Source organism: Equus przewalskii, chromosome 16, assembly GCF_037783145.1.
Source record: "Equus przewalskii isolate Varuska chromosome 16, EquPr2, whole genome shotgun sequence".
Taxonomy (NCBI): Eukaryota; Metazoa; Chordata; class Mammalia; order Perissodactyla; family Equidae; genus Equus; species Equus przewalskii.
Window position 1 is genome coordinate 71,454,562 of NC_091846.1, and position 25,198 is coordinate 71,479,759.

At 38.4% G+C, this 25,198-nt stretch overlaps 1 protein-coding gene across 2 annotated transcripts; it reads left to right on the forward strand.

Moving 5' to 3' along the window:
• Positions 1-1,881: 1,881 nt before the first annotated feature.
• LOC103563484 (protein-lysine methyltransferase METTL21E) lies at positions 1,882-25,198 on the forward strand. Of its 2 annotated transcripts, XM_008538878.2 has the most exons (5): positions 1,882-2,227; positions 3,215-3,294; positions 17,546-17,712; positions 18,437-18,554; positions 20,788-21,508. In XM_008538878.2, the coding sequence occupies exons 2-5, from the start codon at positions 3,225-3,227 to the stop codon at positions 21,246-21,248; spliced, it is 816 nt and encodes a 271-aa protein (XP_008537100.1). In that variant the 5' UTR covers positions 1,882-2,227; positions 3,215-3,224; the 3' UTR covers positions 21,249-21,508. The 2 variants fall into 2 exon arrangements, with proteins under 2 accessions (XP_008537100.1, XP_070435358.1); XM_070579257.1 differs by lacking the exons at positions 1,882-2,227; positions 3,215-3,294 and adding an exon at positions 13,916-14,043 and having other exon boundaries at positions 20,788-25,198.

The following is a 25,198-nucleotide window of genomic DNA, read 5'->3' on the forward strand; positions in this document are numbered from 1 at the left end:
AAAATTCAGTGTGTTATTTTACCTATAAAACAGGTTGCTGTTTAAAACAAACGGCAGCAAATCAAATTTATCATTATTCCAAGCAAGTTGGTATACTTATAACTTGTTTAGGATGATGACGACCATATACTTTTTCTATAAAATTATCTTTCATTTTACCTTAGATTTATCTACATTTGCTGTTAAATTCATCTGAGTTCTTTACTTTATTGTATTTTCAGTTCTGTTCTATCTGTTTGACTCATTTTTATGGATTCCAGTTCTCTGGTGTAGTTGTCAACATCTAGTTTTTGAACATCTTTGTCACGGTTACTTTAAAGTCTGTGTCAAACAGCTCCAATACCTGGGTTAGCTGTGGGTTTCTTTCTATTGTCTGTTTCTTGGTATGACTAGTAAACGTTGAGTGAATGCTGGACACTGTGTATAAAACATTGTAGATGTGGCTCTTCCTCTAGAGAGGATTCCAGAAGGTGTTCTGGCAAGCAGCAGAGGGGAAGATGAGCTCACTTTAATCAGGACCTGGTGGCTTCAAGGCTGGTTTGCAGTCTTTGTAAGACTCTGTCTTCTAGTTTCCCCTCATTCCTAAAAAGTAGTTTTCCGGGGTGTTTCTTCTTTTGAGCTTTGCTTTTAGCCACTTTGTCCTTGGAAAATTAGCCCTTGCCCTAAACATTTACTGAGCAAACACCCTGAGTGAAAAGCCAGTGCTGAGTGTCAGGCTTACTTCTCTGTCTCTTCTTTCTGGGATCTTGGGCTCCTAATGCCTGGCTGTTTGGCCAGCTCCAAACACTTCTGTCTCCCCAGTTCTGTGAGACTGCCTAAAGTTCTGCTGGGATCCTTTCTTGTCCTGTCTTTGGCTTCTCAGCCTCTTCAAACGAACAATCAATAAAACCATGAATTCTCGGCTGCCTTGGCAGCTCTCTGATGCCTTCTAACAGGTGTGTGTGTGTTTAAAATCTGCTTTTCCAGTCCTCAGAAGCAGAGGTCTACTCTAAGCTACTTATAGCTGCAGGCAGAAGTCTTTATGTACTTTTTAAACAGTTCAATATACCTGAAATAATCATCGTCATCACGTCAGTTTAGATGATTCATTTAGGGATTCTCCCTCTTAAGAAATCCAGCATTGAGGTTTCAGGATCTTTTTAAATCACTCCTCGAAAAAGACAGGTAATTTTTATTCACCAAATCATTTTTATTCTTGTTTTTAAAAAAGCAAAAAAGAGTGTCCTTTGCCAAGAATTAACTATAAATAATAATTTTCATTGTTTAGGATTTTGCAGTTTCCAGAATGTTTTTACCTACCATATTCATCCCACAAATGTATATTGTGTACCTTTTATATCCCTGTTTTATAGATGAGGAAGCCAAGAAACACACTTAGTAAATGCCTAAAATCCCAAGCTAATTATTGACAGGAATAGCTAAAATCCAGACCCTCATCCTGTCCAATACATTAACATGACCTCGATGCAACTTTGTATACATCATTGTATATAAGGTATTTCTTGGAAGCTGTACCTACACTCCTAAGTTTATTTAACTTTATAATATCACTTGATTTTTTTACCTATAATAATTTCTTATTAAGGATATTTCAGTGACCAGGGAAATTTATCCGTACTCTGAAATGCAACCCTGCCTGCACATGTGCAGTTGCACAGGTGGCAGACCCCCGCAGCCTCCCTGTTCAGTCTGAGTAGGAAGGAATCCTGGTCATTTGATTCCTGCATCCAGAGCTCTGCTGGACACGTTCACGTACATTCTGGTGTGGTTGATTCTAAAAATGATGTTCGTACCCAGACGGGTGACATGAAAAAATGCATGACCTCCGTGTCACAGGACGTCATAGCTGTGGAGTCTTAAATAACTCTTGGCATTGAAGTTAAAAAATGAATCGCTTAGCTCAAACAGTCTTCACTCACTTGCAGGAGTGGTTTATATTCACCCATTGCCTCCATTGCCTCCATCTCCGTTCATGAGACACGCACATGGAATAGTCCTGCTGCTCTTCAGCCCCCTCACTTACGGGCATTCCGTTGTATAACAGAGGCTCTGAAGCTGCAGCTGTCAGGATCCTAATCCTCTCTGCGAGCACTCGCTGCCAGCGTGTACAGTAGTAAACTGCGTGCTTCGGTGCTCGCCTTTCAGGCACTATCAGAGGTCTCAGCAGCAGAACAAAAGTTGTGGATGACACTTTTTAACCTTCTAGAAACTCAGCTAACTCGTTTAGGTATGTCCAGACTTAACATTTAATAAATGTTGACCTTCAGGCAGGCATGTATAATAAAGACTGTTTCTTTAATGGAAGAGAAGCTGAACTGAAAACAAAACGTGTGACCACCTTTGCTATTGTTTAGCTGTGTGACCTCAAGGATATAATTTAACCTTTGATTTTCCTCGTTTGTAAACTGTAGAGAAAATAATTTGACTTCTAACTTACTGAGGCATACTAAGGAAAAACGTGGTGGCCATGAAAAGTGTTTTGCGATCCTTGGAAGAAAGGAGTGCTCCATAGATTCAGGCAGTACAGTGAAGATTATTATATGACCCCAAACTGGCATGTGAAACAGCAAAACGCTGTTTTCCAGAGTTGGAATAGCAGTTTATTCAAGCTTATTCGCGTGATCCGCGCTATTCGAGAGGCATAAAATACTTTAGTTTCTTCCATTTTAAATATGTTTGCTAAGATGGTATGGATCCTTTAAAGTAGAAGCTATTCAAAAGACCATTTGGCAGCTGGGCAATTTGACACTGGGGACATGTGAACGGTACACTGACAGGAACAAGTGAACTTCACGTTATTGCTATATAGGAAGCTTTATTTCAGATTAATACCGTGGTTTTCATTACATTGAACAAAACCCATTATCTCCAGGGTTTTAATCACCTCTTCAATGTTAGGACTGCTGTCTGACTAGTCAATATAAAGACGATGCTTTCTTAGTGATAGCTGAGGTAGTCTTTGGTGAAGAATGTGTTTTCTTTCTCCAGGAGCTTCTAAAATTTTTGACTCTGAAGCCTTTGTTCAATTTTTGATTGGTACTAGATAGATTACATTTTGATGGTCATTCTTAAATCATGATTTATTAATATATGCTATTTTAATATAACTTTCTCTGCTATATTTGACGTTAGCCTTTATTAGGTAAATGTAGAAGCACTTAAGACACACTTTGAATTAATTATCACCATTTGATATTTTAACGTATTTGCATAGTTTTCAAGAAATGATCAAGAAAACATCAATATATAGCCATCCATTAGTTCATCACTTAATGGATCCAGAAGCTCAAAAAGGTAAGTTATTTTATGTTTCTTTATGTAATTTGTCCAATTCTGAGAAGCAACTAATAGAATATAAATGGTTACCTTTGCAGTGTTCACTCATGTCTTCAAGAGAGCTGGGACATTCATCAATTGCATATTCTATCTTGGCTTGTGTTGGCTAACTTGTAAATATCTCTAATAATGCTTAATGTCTACTGCTCTATATGTATGGTCCTGATATGTTAGAGAGAATTTTGACAGCAATAAATTAAATATATAGACTTGCTAATACTTAGAGTTGTTTTTCTTTATCTGCAAAAGTGGAATAAATTTTTTTCCCAAGTGCTATACACTAAATACGTGATTGTGATTTCTAAGTTATTTATTTTCAAATAGGTAGGTTACAAGAGAGATAAAAATCGTTTTATTTAAAACTACAAGTTTTTATGAATGCTTGCATGAATGATGATTTTAGACTATAAAAACATTTCTAGCCCGAGTTTATGGTTCGTCTGATGTATTAATTAGAGTCGAATACACAATGCAATTTGACCTCTCAATGTAAGGAGAATTTAAGTTTGAATTCTACTACTAGTGTAGTTATTTGAAATTCACCTACCGTTTTTACATCGTCTTAAATACCTAGTGTGACTTTGCATAGATTATACAACTATCCCCATTGTCTTGAGATAAAAAGTGCAGACATAACACTGTGACATACACTAGAAGAATTATCACTATGTTTTTGTAGAACAGGTGTAGGAACAAATTTAATTATCTTGGCCCTTTTCTTTCTATTTCTCCTTTATCTACACACTGTGGATGTTTTCTAAGGACTATAGTCTTATTTTTTTCCTTTTTTAGGCATACCAGGTGTCCTCTACCTAGGTGAGTATGTCTTCAGGCCAAGAGAGCTGGGTGTATGCCCAGTGTTGGCAGCCTGCGAGGCTGAAGCATGAACGGTTGTACTGTAGTGATTTTTGCAAACCTAAACATTTAAAGTTTTAATCACTTAGAGAATCCAGCCATTTAGATGATTTGAATGAAAAGGCATTTTCTTTGTGGTTTATGAATAAGATTTCATCATTATCATTACCTCTAGTAACAATGCTTGGTTTCAACTGTGCGTACAATAATTTGGCAAATTACAAAGGAAAGAGAAGTTCAATGTAAGGTTGAGACAGAACTAGTATTAAAATATTTTATAACATGAATAAACACACCCCATATTATCTATATAGCCAATTAAAGCTTTAAAAATATGTTCACAGGCCCAGTGCTAAGGGGATTAAGTGTGTGCTGTTGGGGCAGAGTCAGATGGCATTTTGTTGGAAAGACTTCCACTAACCAGAGGAACGCTCAGTTCTCAAGTACTGGAGAATATTGACTTTTCCTATCCTAACTCTTTTATGCTTAGTTTGTTGTGCTAGGAAAGGATGGAGCAAACCTGTAGCCCAGTTCTTCTATTTCAACAGTGGCCTGAAGATCTAAGAATTATGGGATGTCACTTAGTTATACACACATTAAAGTTAGGACTATGGTAGATACTAAAAATTGCTCTCTCTGTGCTTTCTAATGCTATGTTATAGTCTAAGATGTCTAAAACCTCATCAATATTAACTATTCCAAGTATTTTATGTTGCCTACCTCTTGCCAACAGCCACTCTCCAGCTGTTCACTCTTGTAAGCAATGTGTTATAAAATAGTGGAGTGTTCCTCAGGGTCTGGAGCCTTGCAGCAGGTTCATCTTAACCCAAGGCTTAGTGGTTCCTGTGCACAGTGACTCCCAAATCTGCCCCTCCAACTGCTTACTTGATGTCTTCCACACTGTTTTATGTTAGCTTGGCTCCTTCAAGAAGCAGATGCCAAAATGGGATTAGACATGTGAGAGAGTTATTGGGGTAAATGTTTGTGGAGGATAAAGAAGGAAGGAACAGAAGTAGGCAGGGAGAACTCTCAGGTCACAATGCAGGTCTGACACTTGTGAGAGGAGAGAAAGAAGGACAGTTTGGGAAGGAAGAGCCTCAGACAGCAACACAGTTCTGAGAAAGTCTTACGCAGGCCGAGGGGAGTCCCCCAGCAAAATCCACCCTCTAGAGGAGTGTCCTCTATGGAACGGGAATGGGTTGGCTTTAGTAGGCAGCCCCAAGGGAAGCATGGCCCTGAGGAGCCAAACGGACAGCAGCTGGCCCTGTTGGGCAGCTATGCGCCCTGAAGCATGTTCTCTTAATCTGAGCAGCACACCTCTGTGGGCAGCATGTCATAACACAGATTAATAGGCATTAAAAAAGAATTTTCCCTTGCAGATTTGCCCCTCTGCCTATGTCTTCTCTCTCAGGTTATGGCAACACCATTTCCCTGGCTACCCAGAAAACTAAAATCATCCTAGTCTTTCCCCACTCCTCACACCCTTCATCATTACATCCCATTGGTTTCGCTTCCTAATAGATTTCGCATGTTTGCAGCATTAGTTGCCTTGATTCAGGTTTTATTCTTTCTTCTCTTGGGATAAAATGAAGACTTCTAGCAAAAAGTGTTTTGTGTTTTATCTCACGCTATGACCCCCACTTACCCTATATTCTAGTTCTCAGAGTTTCCCAAATGGGAAAATTGATCGATAGTCTTTTTGCCAGTGGACTTTTGCGCGTCATTTCCTGTGTATGGCGTGTCTTGCCCTCTGTTACTTGTCTGACAAACTCATAATCATCAAGGCTCAGGTCATTCTTTCCTGAGCTTTCTGAGACAGGGAGCGTTCTCCTTCTAGTTTTGAGTTAACTAGTTAAGTCTCTGTTACAGTACTTATATTTATATTCACAGTGCCCAGGTACTCAATAACTGCGTGAATGAATAAATTAGCTATAACTGAGGCCTGTTGACTGGACTTAAACTTTGCTCATTAGTGATGATCTTGTATTTCTGGTCACCCATGGGTCGACTCTTTATAGGACCAAGTATAATGTAGTACTTAGGTCCATGAAAATCTTTCACGAGGATCTTCATAAATCTTTACAGAGTTGGATTAATGGGTAGTATGACTTTTATAAGCAATATTGCCTTAATATATGAAGAAGAAAGTTTACTTGAGTAATTCCATTATTGTTTAAGAAACATATCAAACTATAGTCTGAGGCAATATATTTAATATACTGGTTGGAGTGCTATAGCACATATAATTACTAATGTGAGAATCATTTACAGTGCATTTTACAGGTTTAAAAAGTAACCTGAATAAGTATCTGCTAAATAAGACTAAAATATTTACCACATATTGAATAAAAATAACTCTTAAAGATAACAATCTGCCTCAGATGTCATTAAAACTCAGATTTGAATGTCAAGTTTGAAAGTCAATTGTTGCGCTGGAGGGGAGGTCTATCGCTACTTCAAAAGCTCACAAATTCATACTTGGCTCCTAGACCCCATGCTGCTGCCTTAGTTCAGACTCTTGCATCTTTTGTCTAGATTATTGCAACGGTCTTCGAATTAGCTTCTACTGTAGCTTTCAGCTGCTGCTGCCAGAGGTGGGTTCTTAAATATCAAATCTGATCGTGTCAGTTCCTGTCCTAACAATCGTTATTGGCTTCTCCTCACCTTAGAGAACAAAAGTCAGCATTGCCCATAGCTCTGATTCCAACCTGCTTCTTCAAGCTTATTTTCTACAGCACCCCAACATGCACCTCGTATACCAGTTCCTCCGATCTTCCGACGGCTCCCCGAGAGCCTGCCTCCACGCCTTGACAGATGTTTCATCTCCCTTGACATTACTTCTTCCCTTCTCTGCCTGGTAGCCTTCCTCGTCCCTCCAACTCAGCTCAAATGTCTCCTCCTTGAGAATGCTTTTCTTGCTTTGACCAACCAGTGGTGCTTCCCACAGCATTATATTTCTTTTATTGCATTTATCACACACCATTGGCATTTGTTTAGGTGTCTGTACCCCACTATGATCCCAGTAGCAAATTTTGAGTACAACTAATTTTAGTTCTTTTTTTTTCCTCACTTGCATCCTGAGCAGTCTCAGCAAAAGATGAATTTTCTTTCTTCTGTAAGTGTAGCATCATTTATCCACCTGATTAAAGTTACAGCCTCTGTATATTCTTGAAATTAAGCAGAACTTCAGCAAAAAATATTTGTGAAATCTTTTCAGGAATTAGTTTCAACATAAGGGCCCAAGACCTTGACATTGCTGAGGCGCTCAGAATTCTATCTTTTAGGTTAGCCTGTGACCATTTACTAATCTGAAAATATCTTTGACATCTTTTTTTTTTTTTTTAAATCTCTAGGTATTTCTAAGAAGCACATGACATTCTTCTTTGAACAGAAGATTCAGTTGAATGACAGGCTCTTTCATTTAGTAGAGGGGTTTTTACTTTAAATTTTGCTGACAGGTTTTCATGACAGCCCTCAAATGGAAGCTTAAATTCACTTGTCATAGCTATTAAAGAATTTTTTTTTTGGTGTATTTCTGTGATCTGACCCTTCCATTTATTATTATTGTTATTGACCTTTGAAGTATAAAAGAGAAGAATATAGACAGAGCCTCTATTTTTGAAGAGTTACTGCAATCCAGCCTCAGAAGTCAATTCACTGTTGAATTTTTCTCTTAAGAAAATCATCATCATAATGTGGCAGAATCTTGCTAATTTTCACTTCATACTTGAAACTCCTGTAGTTCTCAGGAGAACGAGAGCACTTGGTAGATTATATTCACCATCAGCAAAGATTTAATAGTAGGAAAATGGTGCTGAGACTTTTTTTGTATCAAAAAGCATTAAAATAGATAAGCCCAAGATAGCAACATAATTGTAATACTGTCTTGATTATGTTTTATTTACAATCTGTTTTAATATTTATGTTTCCATATTAAATTCATTAATAAAATAATACTCTAAGATTACAGTAGATAGCTTTTATCTAAAGATACAGATCTCGGAAGTTTTCTGCTTTCATGTAGGGAAGCCAGGATTCAACATTTTCTGTAACATTACTCGGTTTTAGTTATTTGTCCTGGGGCCTAAGTGTTAGATAACGAGGAGAGATTATGTGTGGAAAAATTATTCTTCAGAAATGTAAATTAGAATTCCATTGTATAATAATGCTGTTAATTTTTGGAGGGAATTGTTCTTCAAATCGTAACTAAATACCAAAGTCTACTAATTCACTGATCTTCTCAAGATTCAGCCTTTGTTCAACCAATCACGAAGCACGCACTTTGAGGGACGCATTCTTTGTACCTTATGTTTGGAACATAGATTTCTTTCTCCCTTTTGTTACAAGGCTGCTTCACGGATGCCCTTACAATCGCGCAGCTCCTTCCATTAGATTTCAGTTCAGAGGTTCTTGTCGTCAACCATGAAATCAGTGGTGATAGGGCTAAACCTAATATAATTTTTAATTGTAATAACTTTTTATATAATTTTAATTGTAATAATTACATACTCATGTATATATTTTTAAATCTTATTTCCTAATAAAGATAAAGATATCATCATTCTTAAAAAAATGACTAGCTCTGTTCATTTAGAAGGCCAGTCAAAAAGCAGGAATCATTTATGATACAACTATCATCACAGTTATTAGGGCAACAGCACTAATCTGGTCAACTAACCTTTAAAAGAAAGTACAAAGTCAGAGATGTCAGTTTGTAGCAGTAAATATTCGTTGGCAAAGTTTTTATGTCAAAGATTGGAACTTTAGGAGATGCTCCTGGGATTTAGTGTACTCTAACGTTTATTAATCGCTGATACCTAGGTGACTTGTCAAAGAAGTGTTGCATTTACAAGGGGTAAGCGAGGAGGCCCAAGAGGGCACCTTCAGCTAAAGGTCAAGGAAGCAATTAAGGTTCTCTGCTTTTCCCTACAGAACTTCCACAGCACATGTTGCCCCCTCCCCACCCCCCATCTTAGAAAGGCAATTGAATATAGTGAAATGAAAGTTAAAGTTCAAGTCAAACATATTACCAGTATTATTTGGTTCTCTGAGCTCTTCCTGAATATGAATGCACACCATTGTTTAAGGAGAAATACAGTGAAAAATATTAGAAGAGGTGGCTCTTGCTGGAGAATATCAGTTTTTCATCTCTGTTTCCTCTGCATCTCTGCCAAGGCTCAGTGTTTGTGGTGGTGATAGAGTTGGGTGGTAGATTGGGCCCTTCCTACAGTGTGTAGTGGAGTTGGAGTTCTTTTTGGGAATACTTGGTTCTATCTGAATCTTAAGCAGGACTCTATTAAGGGATCACAGAATTTAAGACAGGAAGTCAGATTGGCTGAAAGTCCCTGCTAGGATTGTGGCCTCCAAGGGGAGTTTTCAACAATGGCAAACTTAATCTACCTCCATCTTGCCATTGTACTCCCCGAATACTAGGGAATGATATTATTGGAGCTCATGGGACAGAGTCCGGCAACATCTTCCCTTAGGACTCAGGGACTCAAGACCCTCTTGCTCCCATTCTTGCCCCACTGCTATGGAGAAATTTGAAAGTGTCTTGAGGTCTTCGCTTACTCTTGAGTCCAGAATTTTTAAGACTGGTACTGGACTCTTTATTTTTTTTTTGCATATTTCCCCCTTTCTTAAAATATTGGGACATGTTTTAAAAATGAAATGTTGCTCATCTGCAAGCTTACTTTTAGGAATAATAGATTTAAAAAATTGCTGGTGTCAGATTTTGGAATTAGGAGGAATTTTCAGTAATCAAATTTTCTAATTGCAGAATGGGCACCTTGTGAAGTAGCTCATTCACCCTCATTGGAAAGAGATTGAACAAGTGGGGCATGTAATTTATGCCCAACATGAACATGAGGTTCCCAAACTAAGTGCAAAGTTAAACTAGAAGGCATCCAAGGGATTTTCCATCTTGACCTTCTAGGATTCTATGACATTTATTTTTGAGTGTTACATCTGTTTTAAAAGTCTGAATAATTGCAAGTTTGGAAAATGTTAAGGTTTTCAACTTTTTTTTTTCTTTTCTTCTTCTCTCCAAAGCCCCCTGGTATATAGTTGTATATTCTAGCTGTGAGTGCCTCTGGTTGTGTTATGTGGGATGCTGCCTCAACATGGCCTGATGAGCCATGCCATGTCCGCACCCAGGATCTGAACTGGTGAAAACCTGGGCCACCAAAGCGGAGTGTGTGAACTTAACCACTCGGCCATGGGGCCAACCCCTTAACTTTTTTTTTTTTTTTAAAGATTTTTTATTTTTTCCTTTTTCTCCCCAAAGTCCCCCAGTACATAGTTGTGCATTCTTCGTTGTGGGTCCTTCTACTTGTGGCATGTGGGACGCCGCCTCAGCATGGTCTGACGAGCAGTGCCATGTCCGCGCCCAGGATTCGAACCGACGAAACACTGGGCCACCTGCAGCGGAGCGCGCGAACTTAACCACTCGGCCACGGGGCCAGCCCCGCAACCCCTTAACTTTTTAAAAATTTCCTACGAGGAACTTGTCTTCTATGGAGACTAGAATGAAAAATTTTGTACTTCCCCGAAATTTATTGGAAATACTTCTATTTATTGTTTGTTTATTTACTTATTTTTGGATCTTAGGAAAGAGTTGTGATTGAATCATACCCATCAGGTCATGGTGCACTCTCATCATGAAAGGTGCAGCTGCTGTCTGTATATCTGTCTGTTTCATTCATTCATTTATTCATTCCTCTTTTACCCGTTTCCTACTTCCTTTCCATTTCCTGCTTCCTCTTGGTAACCATTTTACTGTGTTTGATGTTTATCCTTCTGTTCATATGTGTTTTCATAAAGCACATACAGTTTTGTGTGCAGTGTTTTAATTTAAATAATGGATATCATATTATAGATATCATTATACAGTCAAGCATTGCTTAGCGACTGGGATACATTCTGAGAAATGCACCGTTAGAGGATTTCATCAATGTGCAAACAGCATAGAGTGTACTTACACAAACCTACATGGTATAGCCTGCTACAAACCTAGGCTAACGGTACTATCATATGGGACCACTGTTGTATATGCGGTCTGTTGTTGACCAAAACATTGTTATGTGGCGCATGACTGTATAGTTTTTTTCTACCCTGTAGTATCCATGTTGCTATGCATAGATCTAGTCTGGGCTTTGAACTGTAGCATGGTGCTCCAAGGCATTTACCTACCACATTGCCCTAGTAATGGATGTCAGATTGCTTCTCCCCACGACAATCACCACCACCACCAATGTTGTGATACATATTTTCATACATACGCATTTAAGGACTTGTGTAGAAATTATTTTTGGGGGGTGCTGTATACACAGGAGCAGTATTGCTGGGTTATAGGATATTTGTATACTTCATTTAACAAAATACCCTAAGATTACTTTCAGAATGAATGCAGCATTCTATATCTTTACCAGTGGTACCTGAGGTTCTGCTGTCTGCACAGCCCACCATCACTCAGCATTGTCCAGCTTTCTAATTTTTGCCAGTTGAATGGGTATAGAGGGATACTTTGTTGTTTTAATTTGTGTATATCTGTGTTTGAATATCCTCATATTGTTTTGTGGCTTTTTTTGGCTGCTTCTGTAATCTGCCAGTTTATATTCTTTGCTCATTTCTAAATGTAGTTTCTATCTTTTCCCTTGTTAATTTGGGGATCATACAAATTTCTTGTGTATTCTAGATATTAGTCTCTTTTCGGTCTCAGACATTGTAGAATATCTTCTCTCACTTCTCATCTTTTAATCTTGTCCATCATGTCCTTCATTGAATAGAAATCTTCACTTTTGATATAAGGATCTTCATCACTTTTGTGTATTGCAGGTTTTAAGAAGTTTTTCTCCTCCCCAATTTCAGAAAATGTCCTTCTCTACTACTAAATATTAAATTTATTTATTTTTGCCTTTCACGTTTAGGTTTTTAACCCATCTGCAATCCACCTTTATAAAAGATGTTGCATAGAGGTCCAGTTTTATTTTTCTCCATATAATGTGCCAGCTTAGCTATCCCCTCTGTGTATGCTGGTCTGTCTCTGAGGTCCCTGTTTTGCCTATTGGTCCATTTATCTCTTGCACCAATACCATACTGTTTTTGTTATGGTGGCTTTGTGGTATATGTAAATATCTAATAGAGCAAATCCCTCCCCTCCTTGTTCTTCTTTTGCAAAGTTGACTTTTCATGGATGTTTACTCTTCCATATAAATTTTGGAGCGAGTATATCAGGTTTCTCAAAAAATCTACTTGGAATTATGATTGAAATTGTATTGAATATATGATATCTTTATAGTATTGCTACCCCATTTAGGTGTATAGAGTCTCTTCCCATTTATTCATATCATCTCTTATATCTTGTATGGAAAAGTATTTCAAACTGGTAAGTGTGAAGTTGGGATTGCTGAATGTAATTTCAGCCTGAGGCGTGTATAACAACTTTGAAATACATGTTTAGAATGGCAGACTTTTAAAGTTATGTGCTCTGGATGTAAGTGATGATTCTGTTCTGCATGAGAAATCAAGAACTGCAGCCCTACATACTTTCATTGGTCAAGTTCTCTCTGAGGCTGGACTTTGCCTAGCTCAGCAGTCACATGCGGGCTGAACTTTTAAGGCACAGCCACCCCTCCTACTTGGAAAAAACATGGCCCAATAAGATGAACAGCTTTCCTTCTCTTGTAAGGGGCAGCTAGTAAGGAGTCTAGAAAAGGAGAAGAACATGGGAAAAGGAGCCAGAGTGTTTTAATATGTGGTTTCATGTGTTCCCTGACCACTCCCCAACTGGGGCTGTTCAAAGATGCCGTCTTCATCCTTAGCTTCCAGTCCTTTCTTTAGAGTGACAATCTTACTTGCTTAGTTCACAATGATGTAACCTTTCTGTAGTACATATCTCTAACCTACAATTTAGCTGTCGCTTCAGTGCATACACAGTGTATATACATGACTCCACAATTATCTGAGTTTTCTCCTTTGTTCTGTTACTCATGAAGTCCTACTGGTTTTGCATCCTAACACCTTTGGTTTTGTCTCCTCTTCTCCATCTCTATTGTATTAAGTCAGGTACCTTTGTTCTCACCTGGATTATGACTGGTAAATTTTATAACTGGAATTCTAGCTTCTGGCCTGAATGATGATGATGATGGTGGCAACAACAGCAATAATGATCATGACTATCACTACTGATCACCATTGAGTTCTTACTTTATAGTAAAAATTTCATCACTGCTTTTTATGATTATGTCATGTAATCATTCTAATAACTCTATGAAGTCTGGGCAATATTATTATCATTGGTTTAAAGCTAAGAAAACTGAAGTTCGAGTGGTTAAGCGTCTTGCTTGTCAAGGGGAAGAACTGTGATTTGCACCCAGACTTCTTAGAGGGAAAGCCTTGGTAGTCATTGTTCCTCCTTTTGGAGCCTCTTTGCATAATTGTCTCTTCCTTATCATATATATCTCAGTTCAACACTACCTTTTCGGAAAGATCTTGCCTCACCAAGCCCTCACCAGTCACTCTCCATTGCATCACTATTTAATTCCTTCACAGCCTTGACAACCCTCTGAAACCATTTTTGTTTGCTAGAATATAAGCTACATAATAGCAAAGATACTGTCTGTCTTGTTCATTACTGTACCTCAGGCACCCAGGCCAATGATGGCATAGTAGGCCCTTAGGCAGTGTTTGTTGAGTAAATGAATGACTCATTCTCTTAATTATTACATGATATTTCCTCCAGTCAGTTCTCCACATCGCTACCAAATCCACCCGTGTCGCTTTCCTGCTTAGAGTTCTTCATTGGCACCTCCATTACCTACAACAGGAAACTGAAACTCCTCAGTATCACATGTAAGTGATGCTTAGTCTCATCTGTCACTCACCTCCAACGACTGAACTATATAGCATTATATATGTATTATGTATTTTATATTATACTAGTGTATACTATATACTGTTATATATAACAAAAACACACAGAATATAATAAATAACATAGAATATACTACATATTCTCTCATGTCACATTCTTTCATGGACCCACACTTATGCAAGTGCTTGTCCTTGTCTTGGACTTTCTTTTCCTCCACTGTACCCTTGTTATCTTTCAGATCTCTGCTTAAAGATACCCTCTCTGTGAACTTTTCTATGAATTCCACAGGCTGACATGGGGTTCCTTTTTCTGTGTTTCATTGGGCTTTCCTTTCACCCTCATTTTGGCAATTGTTGTATAACACTGTGATCTTCCATTCGCATGTCTCTCTCTGCACATCTGTAAGCTTCACCAGCACAAGGAATGTATCTTTGAATCTTTTTATTCCCAGTCGCTAGACAGCATGTAGACTATAGTGAATGCTCAATTAATGTTTGTTGAATAAATGAATGAATTCCTTAGCCTGTCCTTTGGAACACGTCTTTTCTGCCTACTGACAAATCTTACCCCTATTCATTCACTCCCCTTCCCAAGTCTGATCTCTCTCTCTCTTGCTGCTGGCTTCCTTTCATCTGCTTTCAGATACTTTCTTTCCTACATTTTCTTAGCGTGCTGGATCTCTATCATACTCTTCTTTATGTGATGGCATGTAGTTATTTCATTGACTCATAGAAATTCAGTTGTACAGTGGCCCTAGTCCAGTTAGACCAAACATCAATTCTGATGTTTCCCTAAGATCCTGAAAGAGTAGTCATCTGGTTTCTGTTTGATAACTTCTGGTGATTAATTGCTTACTGCTTTCTGAGGCAAACCATTGCATTTTTGAAACGGTGTGATTTTAAGAAAAATATTAAAAATCCACCTTACTGTAACTTTTCCCCGTAGTTTCAGATTCTACATTCTGGGAACACACACATGCACACCCACACACACATTTTTATCTCTTCTGTTTATCAGTCCTTCAAATTTACAAAAATTCTTGAGTTCCCTCAGGTCGCTTCTTCGTTGTGATGAAAATGCTGATCTCCCCAAACTGTCCTTTTATGGCTTCAAGATTTCTCACCTCCTAGTTGCTCCAGTTTCTTAATACCCTTCTAACGTGGGGCTTTTCAAGCTGAACACAGGGGTACAAGTATGACCTGACCAGAATTAACTAGAACGGAGCCTTTATCTCCCTCGTTTTAGAAATTGTATTGTTGATATGACCTGGGTGTAATAGCTTTTTTTATAGTTGCTTATACTTTTGACTTGTATTGAGCTTGCAGCCAATTAAATCTATATGTCTTTCCCTCTCCAAAAATAGTGCAGCCTGAATGTGGCCTTTACTCTTGTCTTTATTACGTATCATATTGTTAAGTCCAATCCACTGGAATAGCCCATCAAGATATTTTGTATCACATTTAGTTATCTAGTAAAATTCCCCATCAAAATCATATCGTATGAAAATTTGATCACACTCTTAAGATAATCAGAAAAACCAATAACAAAAATGTTGATCAGGGCAAAGCTGAGAATACACCATTTATTAGAAAGGTTTATCCAGGTGGGTGTCAAAGCCAAGCGCTTTGGGGGCACGGTGGAAAACTAACTAGCATCCAATCCAGAGTTTCCTCCTGGGGATGTCATGAGATACCACCTGTATTACTGAAGTTCAGATAAATTGTGTCTATGCAGCTCTAGTTTTCTTGAGGGCAGGGACCATGTCTGTCTGGCCAACTGCTGTCTTCCCATCATCTGGCACTCATGTGGTGCTGAGCCTGGTACAGAGCAAGCCTTCAGTACAGTTTTGTTGAGTAAGTAAATGGAATAAACAAGGAACAAAGGTTCTTCTGGCTTAAGTTTTAAAAATGAATCTTTGCTCTCTCATCTCTTCCTCTTTTTAATGAATTGTAAACTATTTTTTCCTTTTCTTGGCTTTTGTAACACTATTCCTTCCTTATACTTGAAGTTCGGTCTTTATTTTCTGTCGTCTCTTCTGAGGAGAACTAAGCTGCTTTCATTTGTGTTGGGGTGGTGGAAGATGCAAAGAGCAGAGAGAAGACTTGAAGGATCAGTGGGTTTAAAGGATCAGTACAAGAAATGAAGTTTCTCTATCAGTGCAAATCTTATTTTAGATTAAAGCTTAAACCTAAGACACTTCCTTTATGAAGCCATCCCTGATAACCTTCACGACAGTGATTTACTCTTCTTTACTTAACTCAAGAACTTTCAAGTCTGTACCACACAATCCAACATTCCAATTACACTGTGATCTCGTCTTATCATTCAGTTTCATGACCAAAATATAATAACACTTACAATAATAATAATTATTATTATAGTTGTAATGATTATTATTATTTATTGAGCTGTATGTAATTATAGACAAGATGCTAAGCACTTTGCATACATTATCTTATTTAAATCTCCCACCACTATTTGATGTAGGTTCTTCTGTTTCATATTTTACAAATAAGAAAATGGAGGCTTAGAAAGAGATGTATATCTTGCTCCATAAGTAGTTTGTAAATTCTTAGAGACGATTTGTTTTTAAAAAATTACATCATAGCTTTTTAACAGTTTAGAGAGAGTCCTTTGGAACAACCGAAATAGGAGCTCAAATTTTGGCTCCTTCGTTTACAAGTTTTATGAGCTTGGTCAAGTTAATAAAGCTCTCTGAGTCTTAGTTTTGTTATCCATAAAAGTGCAAATAAGAATGTCTAATTCACAAGATTTGTTGCAGAAATTACATGAAGTATCATATATAATGCATTTAACATGGTCTGGCATATTAAGCATGTGCTCAGTACTTGGTAGTTAATATTGCTTAAATGTTACACAGTGTTGCAGATGATAAGATGCCATGAGTTGCCCCAAATATATAATATATTTTATATTATAATAACAAGTTGCCCCAAAATAATAATATAAAAATAAGTAATAATAAAATAATACAAGGGCATTGTTGGGTGGTATTAAATATCTTTTATCTGAATAAAGGCAGGTCATAAAGGATGTACTACTATACATTATTGAAATAACTGGAATTGCACTACATAGCCAATATGAAAGTTGAAATCTTATATTCCATTGCCAATCCTTTCTCTTGTTCTAGATGAGTAGATTGGTAGCCCTTAAAATATATTGCTTTTAAGAAAGTATATCAACTAGTATTTGTTTCACGTCACATTGCAGAAATGAATAGTGATGATGTCAACTTCAGTGAAAATCAGAAAGATGTTGCTGTCCTGATATATGAAACGTTAGCTTATATTGTGAGTTATTTTCAAATAGTTTCCCTTACTATTGCATTGCACCTAAAGTCAATGAATATTCAAAAGTAACTTAGAATAGGTAAGAATCCTGCACTTGCGTTAGGTTCTTCTTTTTCATACTTTTACTAACATAACCACAACCATTGCCTTTTTCTTTTCCTTTCAGAGAACAGAGAAAATGACGATGACAAGAAAGTGGTTGCGGAGATCATGGCAAGATGTTTTGCTCCAACTTTAATAACCACCACTTCCTGGGAGGGGTTTCATTTTGTCGGTCATGAGATTCGGATTACGGAAGCCGTGGATTGTTACGGTGCTGTTGTTTGGCCATCGGTATAATTTCATACAAAATTTTCTACATTTCAATGATTTTTCAGCCAATATTGCTTATTATTATGTACTATTTGGAAGAAGAAAATAAGTTCCACAGTTCTATTTTGTGACCTCAAACAACACTAAGATTTAGAAATCATGAAATTGGGAAAATACTTCCACCAATTAATTCTATTTCTGACCTGTAGGGTTAGTAAAGAGTATTGTTTATACCTTCAGGTTTTTGTGACTCTAAGAGTTTAGATTAGTAAACATTTTTATTTCCCATTTAACTGACTCCATTTGAGTTAAAGAGTTAGAACGAAATCTGTACCAGTCTCAACACACAGAATATGAAAGCCCACTACTCCTTTACAATTGTCCCACAAAGGGTGTAGACCCCCCACCACAATCAGCCCCAATTCCACATACATCTTTGAAATAACTATTACTATTAACTTGCTTTCTTTAAAGATAATCAAATCTAAGCAACTGAACTCCATATTTTTAGTTATGTTTTCTTCCCAACAAGCCCCAGGGACCTTTTCTAGCTTAGATGTTGAACCTGACAGAGGATGTATTTCTGTTGATAATTTTCTGTAGTGATCTGTATGTATACACACGTATCCTCACAGGTGCACACACACGTCATAACATTAGTGAGATATTTATCTAATAGAGTTTAATTTTACTTTCTGTTATTATTTGCCAAGCACCACTTTCTCCTTTTTTTAAACTTTCATAGGCTCTTGTTCTATGCTATTTTCTGGAAATGAATGTAAAACAGTATAATATGGTTGACAAAAATGTGATTGAAATTGGAGCTGGAACAGGGCTGGTCTCCATTGTGGCAAGTTTACTCGGTAAGTAGGTATTTTTGATTGAATGGGGTCAGATAATTTAATATCAAATATCATTAGCTGTTTTACTATCCTGTTTACTATGACCTGGGCCTATTTTTAATTCCTTAATTGTTTGACTGGGCTTCACTAAGAAACTTTACCAATTTTTAAGTCATCTTACTGGTTTCTTTCAGAATTTTCTGTGAAGATGTATTAATTCTCCTCCTGGAGTGCTAAGTCGCAGTGTGTTCTAATTGGAGGTGCATTTAAGCGTCCTGGCTGTTAGAGGAGGTGTGTGAAATACTAGGCATAGGCAGAATCTACTGCTGCTGACTCTGATGTTCTTTATTTAAAATTTAGCCCTATTGTAATGTTCTCAAGTAGCTGTATGTTCCTTTTGGGTTTTGAAGTCTTATGCTTTTATGAAAAAGCACTGTTAGACTAGAGAAGGAGTATTAGAAATCATATCGAAGCCACATCTGCTTCTAATTTTAGGTGTTCACCCTTGAATTTATTTTTTTCAGTTCATTTCTTTTCTTCTTTTATGATCCCTTGTTCTCTCAGTAGCATCTTCTTTTCCAACTAAATGTGTGATGGTCTCCATGTATGCCTGAGCCTGCTCCAGTTCAGTCTTTTTGTTGTTGTTATGTATTTCATTCATTTAATTTAGCTGCCTTCTCCGATGTGCTACCCAAATCTGTCTTGATTTCCTTGGTCTTCAGAAGTCCACACCTGCCACTCTAAAATCTTGAGAGGAATGCAAGACTTAGCAATTTATAACTTTCTAAAAACTGGAGAAATACGACCCTTAAAATCCTTCCCACATATTTTTTAAAGAAATTGCTCTGTCCTGATATTGGTTTCCAAAGTCACCGTTCCGCTTAGTCTGGAGACAGTCAGGCACTATTGGTTTATACCTGAAGGCTTCCTGGTCTAGGAGCAGAGTTTGTGTTTTGGGAAATTATTTGTTTCATTAAAAAGAATTAATCCTTTTGATTTGCTTGTATAACTTGAAACAAATATCAAAAGATGGGAGCTTTGTTTAGTCAGTATTCTAAAAGTGATGGTGTTTACCTCTCTAGACGCAAAGATGTTACTAGTCAGATAGTTTATATTCACTATGGCCATGTAGGTATTCTTTGTCTTGGGATTTTAGAAAGATTTGTTGAAAATGATAAGACACCCACACTAAAAGAGGAAGGTTCATATTTCTGTGATTCTACCAATGATATGCATATTTCCCTCTCATTTTAATGTTTTCCACTAAGTACAATCCATGGCCAGAGAAACTTGCCATTGTGGTTAAGGAACGGGCTCTAAACTCGTCTGGGCTGGTCTCTTCCGGTTCTGCTTTCCCATTCCTTACCCAAGTCTGTCTTTGTCTGATGATGTGGAATTGGCCAATCCTAGATTTATTTACATATTATCTTCAGGCTCTGCTGCTGCTCAAAATTCACTTTAAGGGACAAATTTTACTGGTTATTGGGTACTACAATTTTGCTCCTTCCAATTTCTTCCTGAAAATGACCATCACTATTCACTTTTAATTCAGAAATTATTTATATCTTTGTCTGAGCATTCTATCCTGCATCTATGAACTTTGGCTGGATGAGCACTATATACATGTTGTGGCTAGGTTTTAAACAGCTTTTGATGGGAAGATTTACGCTATTATAATGGAGTCAAACTGAAAACTTGGGCATAAACATGGATGTCATGTTACTTCCAATGTAATGCCATTGAAAATGTTTTTTTTCTCCCTCAACTTCTCACGTTTGAGCACTTCCTGTATGATGATAAGATGCCCAGGGTGTTATATACACTCATTTTGTCTCACATGACTTGGGCTCAGAATTCTTTTAGGGAAGAACCTGTTCATCTTTCAATCCTGACTTCTGATTGTCCCAACGAGGGTACCAAATATTTTGAATTTCCCTTTCTCTTGATTATTTTTCTCCTAGCATATAGTAGGTAAATAGAAGATAACAATAGCAACAATAACAAAACAAAAAACCAGTAGAACAGAAAAATGCAATGGAGTGCAAAAGTGCCATGGGAATCTAATTATTTTTAAGGGGCAGCATAAAGCTGCCTTAGCATCCATTTTGAAAGGGATTTCCGTCCTGTGTGTACTGACCGGTCTTTTCCTTAGGGCTAGCAATTGTGCAGAATTGCAAATGCATATTGGCTTGAAACCTAATTGCTTTACTTTATCCCATGAGGGTTACTTTTCCTACTGTCCTTTGTTTCACAGGTGCACATGTGACTGCCACAGATTTACCTGAATTACTTGGAAACCTGCAATATAATATTTCCCGAAACACCAAAATGAAATGCAAGCATTTGCCTCAGGTTAAAGAACTCTCCTGGGGTGTAGCTTTAGACAAGAACTTCCCCAGGTCTTCCAACAATTTTGACTATATCCTGGCAGCTGACGTTGTCTATGCTCATCCTTTCCTGGAGGAACTCCTCATTACCTTTGACCATCTGTGCAAAGAAACTACCATCATATTCTGGGTCATGAAATTCAGGTTGGAGAAAGAAAATAAATTTGTAGATAGATTTAAGGAGTTGTTTGATCTAGAGGAGATTTCTAGTTTCCCTAGTCTGAATATTAAGTTGTATAAAGCTATGAAGAAAAACCCGAGGAGCGCAGGATATCCTCAAAGCAGGGCCTGGAAGGCTAAGGCAATTTCTAGTAGATTATTACTTTAAGAAAGACCCTGGATAATCTGACATAGCCCTGACTTTCCCAAGGGGAGACACACTCACCACCCCCACCCCTCACACACACATTTGCCACACCCTAGACAGGGATTTTCCCAGATATAGCACATGGGTCTAGAGGATGACACAGCCATGCTATGTGGTCATTGGTTAGGACAGTGTCCTTATATTTTCCTTATCCCTCTATAGCACCATTTATTATTATGATCATTTAAATAAAGGGTATGATTATTGTTATTTTTAATGTATAACTGTAAAATGGTGGTTTTTAATAATGATATCTCTAAAATGAACATTCTTATTGTTTATAACACTAGCTTATATGATTCTCTCCTTAGAAATAAAGAAATGGGCAATAGTGAGATCTACAAATAAATCTGAAAGGGCAGATACATAATGTAATGATAAATGTTAGATGATTGTGGTCATTGTTAGTGCCAGCTTGTAGGTGGTCTGTCATCTCTGCTTGGCAGGGTGGGCCTCCAGCACAGCCTCTGAAATCAATCAAGCTTGTGGATTTGAGGTTATAGGCAAGGACGTTCACTCTAGTAAATGAAAAATGAGTGGAAGCAAGCATAAAAATAGTTGAGATTTTGGAGGAGTTATTGTTTTATTTGTAAGCCAAGTACAGTTATTCTATATCGCAGAAACAGAAATAAACATAAAAAATTTGGGTTGAAAACACACATGAAAAGATTTAGGCTTCTAATCTCAAATAACCAGACATATGACTGGTTTTAAAGTTTAAAGCTTTTATGATGCCTATTTAGAGCTAGATATTTGAAATCCTATGTGATTTTTTCACATGGGCCTTAGAGATTAGAATAAAGTCTGAAGTAATTAAAGTGAGTGCGAGGAGAGAAAAAAATTATAATTTTGTACCATGTAACAAGACTGTTTTGGTTGGTCACTGCTCTTCAGTGTCCCCAGTGATGTTTGTTAGGCTGTTACTGTGCCCTCAGGCTGATGCTTGCTCTGTTAAGCCCAGCTCTTTCTGCTTTGCTGGAGTTTCTCAGTCTATTCAGGGTTGAGCAGAGCTGAAAAGATTATTTCCCAGGGCCCTGACCTGTAAGCCAGGATGCAAGTATGCATCTCCTGGATTTTTTGCCACGTGTGGTTCATAGGACCATCTCTCAATAATTCCCAATATTCACTCGGCCCTTTATGGTTCTCACAGCCTGATAGGCAGGTAAAGTCATTTAATCGTCACAACCATTCTAAGAAGTCTAAGTAATATCGTTATCCCTACTTCACAAATAAGCTGAGGTGGAGAGGGGTGGAGTGAGTTGCCTCAGGCCATGCAGCTGCGGACTGGCAGCCCTGGGGCAGCCGGGTCCAGGTCTGTGAATCCAGAGCCTGTTCCTTCCCACTGTAGAGCCTTCATGTATTTAAAACAGTAATTTCCAAACTCGTTCTTAGACGAGTGAAGTCATTTCTTCAAAATGAAATCTATACCCAGAAAGATAAGCAAATACATTAGGAAAAGAGGAGAAATGTCTCCCCTTTAAATCTTCTTCTCTTATTTCCTGCCTTAACTGGGGGGTCAGGGTAGGCTCCTTTAGAAGGTGACATTGAAGCAAAGCTGGAAAGAGGTGAGGGAAGGAGCAGTGCAGATATCTGGGCAAGTGTGTTCCAGGCAGAAGGCACAGCCCTGCAAGGACGTTCAGGCAGGAGTCTGCCAGTCCTCTGGAAGAAACATCAAAGCCAGTGTGCTTGGAGCCAGGAGGAGCAGGGGAGACTGGTCGGATGTGGCGTCAGAGAGGCTGGAGCAGGACTAGATTGTGTCAGACCATGGTGCAGGCTGGGTTCTCTGGAAGCAGACTCTGAGGTGGAATTTGGTGTGCAGGTCATTTGTTAGTGAGTGCCATTGGGATTAAGACCTGTGGAAAGGAGTAGGACAGAAGTAGACGTCAAGGTGCAATGCAGGCCCAACTGCGGCCTCAGCTGACTCCATCACCCCCCCCCCACCCCCCGCCCCATGGAGCGCTGGACCTAGAGTGGCCTTTCAGAGTCACCCTGGCTTGGGGCTAGATGTCTGGGCCTTGATAACCCCATGACACTCAGTCGCTGGCCCTGGGAAGGCTCTGTGACCTTGGGTGAGGTGACTGTCTTTTGGCTGAGGCAACCCCTGAAATGTTGACAGCTGAGGGCCATGTGACAGCAGCACTCCTAGCCGCCAGGTATCAAGTCATTCTGAAGGGAATCTGGGCAGCAAATCGCAGTGTCCCCCACAACCTTTAAGGCCATTGAAAGAACTTTGGCTTTTCCTCCGGTGAAATGGAGAATCACTGGATGGTTTGAAGGAGAGGAGTGAAATAATATCACTTCATGTAAGGACCACTCCGGCTAATGTTTTGAGAATACCATGAAGGGGCAAAAGGAGCAGTTGGGAGGCTGTGGCAGCCATCCAGGCAAGAGAGGATGGCAGCCTGTAGAGGGGAACGTACCCTGGAGGTGGAGGAAGTGGTTATTTCTAGACGTGTTTGGAAGCGACAGCCAACAGACCTTCCTGCCATATTGAACATGAGTGTGAGGGAAGGCCGACTCTGAAGTGTTTGTTCTGAGCTACTGGACGTGAAGTTAGAGCCCTCAGCTTAGCGATGGTTTGTAAAGCTCATTCACGGAGCAAGAGTGAATACACAGAGAATAAAATAAGGACTGAGCCCTGAGGCTGGCCAACATGAGGAGATTTTTTCTGAGCCCCCTCGCAAAGTTGTATCTGTTGACTCTGAAAGATATGAATTTACTGCCCCAGTGGTCAGTAGAGTTCCAAGTTCTCTCAAAGCTGCCTCAGAGGCTCCTAAGAGTGTTTTAGGTACAGCAGCAGGAATCTTGAGTTAACAAGTGGAAAAAGAGGAGTCTTCTGCTGAAAAACGTTTGAATACCACTACTAAGTTATTTGTAGGTAGAATAGATAAAGTGTCCTTCTTTTAAGACAGTGTGAGGACCAAACCAGCCATCCGGTTCCTAATGGTTCCCCTGCCTTTAGGTATCAGTCTTCAAACACAATGTTCAATAGCCATTGTCTTAGTCTTTTCATAGCACTCACTTGCAGGTTTTAGCCCCTCCAACACATGCCTCTCCTGCCTCACTTCATTCTGTGTACTTGTCTACTACGATCTTTTGCTGCAGTTTCTTCACACCTTTCAATTCAATTCAATTCTATGATAATTTAATTTCAAAAGATATAATTTGAGTAGACTTTTTCTATCTTACAATTTTTCTTTTATGTCTAGGAATTGATTTGTTAACTTTAATCCAAGGGCATTATACTGTCTTTATAAAGCCCTTACCTGGCTTTTTTTTGGACAAGTTAAACTATCTTACTGAAAATCTCAGTCCAATTCTTGCAGTGATGTTCCAGGTTTCTGATAGAATAAATGTACTGATTGTCAAGGTTTGACTAGAAGTGATCACAGAATAGTTATTGCTCTGTAGTAGACACACCAACTTGCTAGTGGTAACTCTGCAGCTTAAGAGTTATATGTGACGTACATATAGCCACAAGAGTTTTTGTGCCTCAGACCTTTTCAACTGCCATTAGGAGACTAAGTACTGCACCAAATCTCCTGTCTTAGCACTTGCTGATCTATCCTAGTTCATTGGTAACAATTTTTGTACACTAGAATTTAAAAAAATTGGTCTTCATTCCATATTTATATCCCGTTCTCTTTTTTGGATAAAGAACTGTGGTATTGCGTAACTTCCTAACAGGTTTGGAGCCAGTGGTGTCAACTCATTATTGTGGAAGAAAAAAATGAGGAAACATAACAGGATGGAATGTTCCTTTTTTTCCTCTAACTCCTCAGATCCCAGGAGCTTGGTGTTCTCTGTGAATGCCTGGTCTGTATAGACGGAGACCATGTCCCACTTGTTTTAAGCAGTGCCATTGGCGTGTAAGCAAATAAATAATTTCTGAATATCCTTTCAAAGTAAAA

What these genes read in the sequence shown, in the direction of transcription:
- LOC103563484 (XM_008538878.2), top strand. Translation starts at nt 3,225, where the DNA reads ATGATCAAGAAAACATCAATATATAGCCATCCATTAGTTCATCACTTA. An exon ending in GTGCTGTTGTTTGGCCATCG is followed by an intron (nt 17,713 to 18,436) that starts GTATAATTTCAT and finishes AAACTTTCATAG; the next exon opens with GCTCTTGTTCTATGCTATTT. An exon ending in CATTGTGGCAAGTTTACTCG is followed by an intron (nt 18,555 to 20,787) that starts GTAAGTAGGTAT and finishes TTTGTTTCACAG; the next exon opens with GTGCACATGTGACTGCCACA.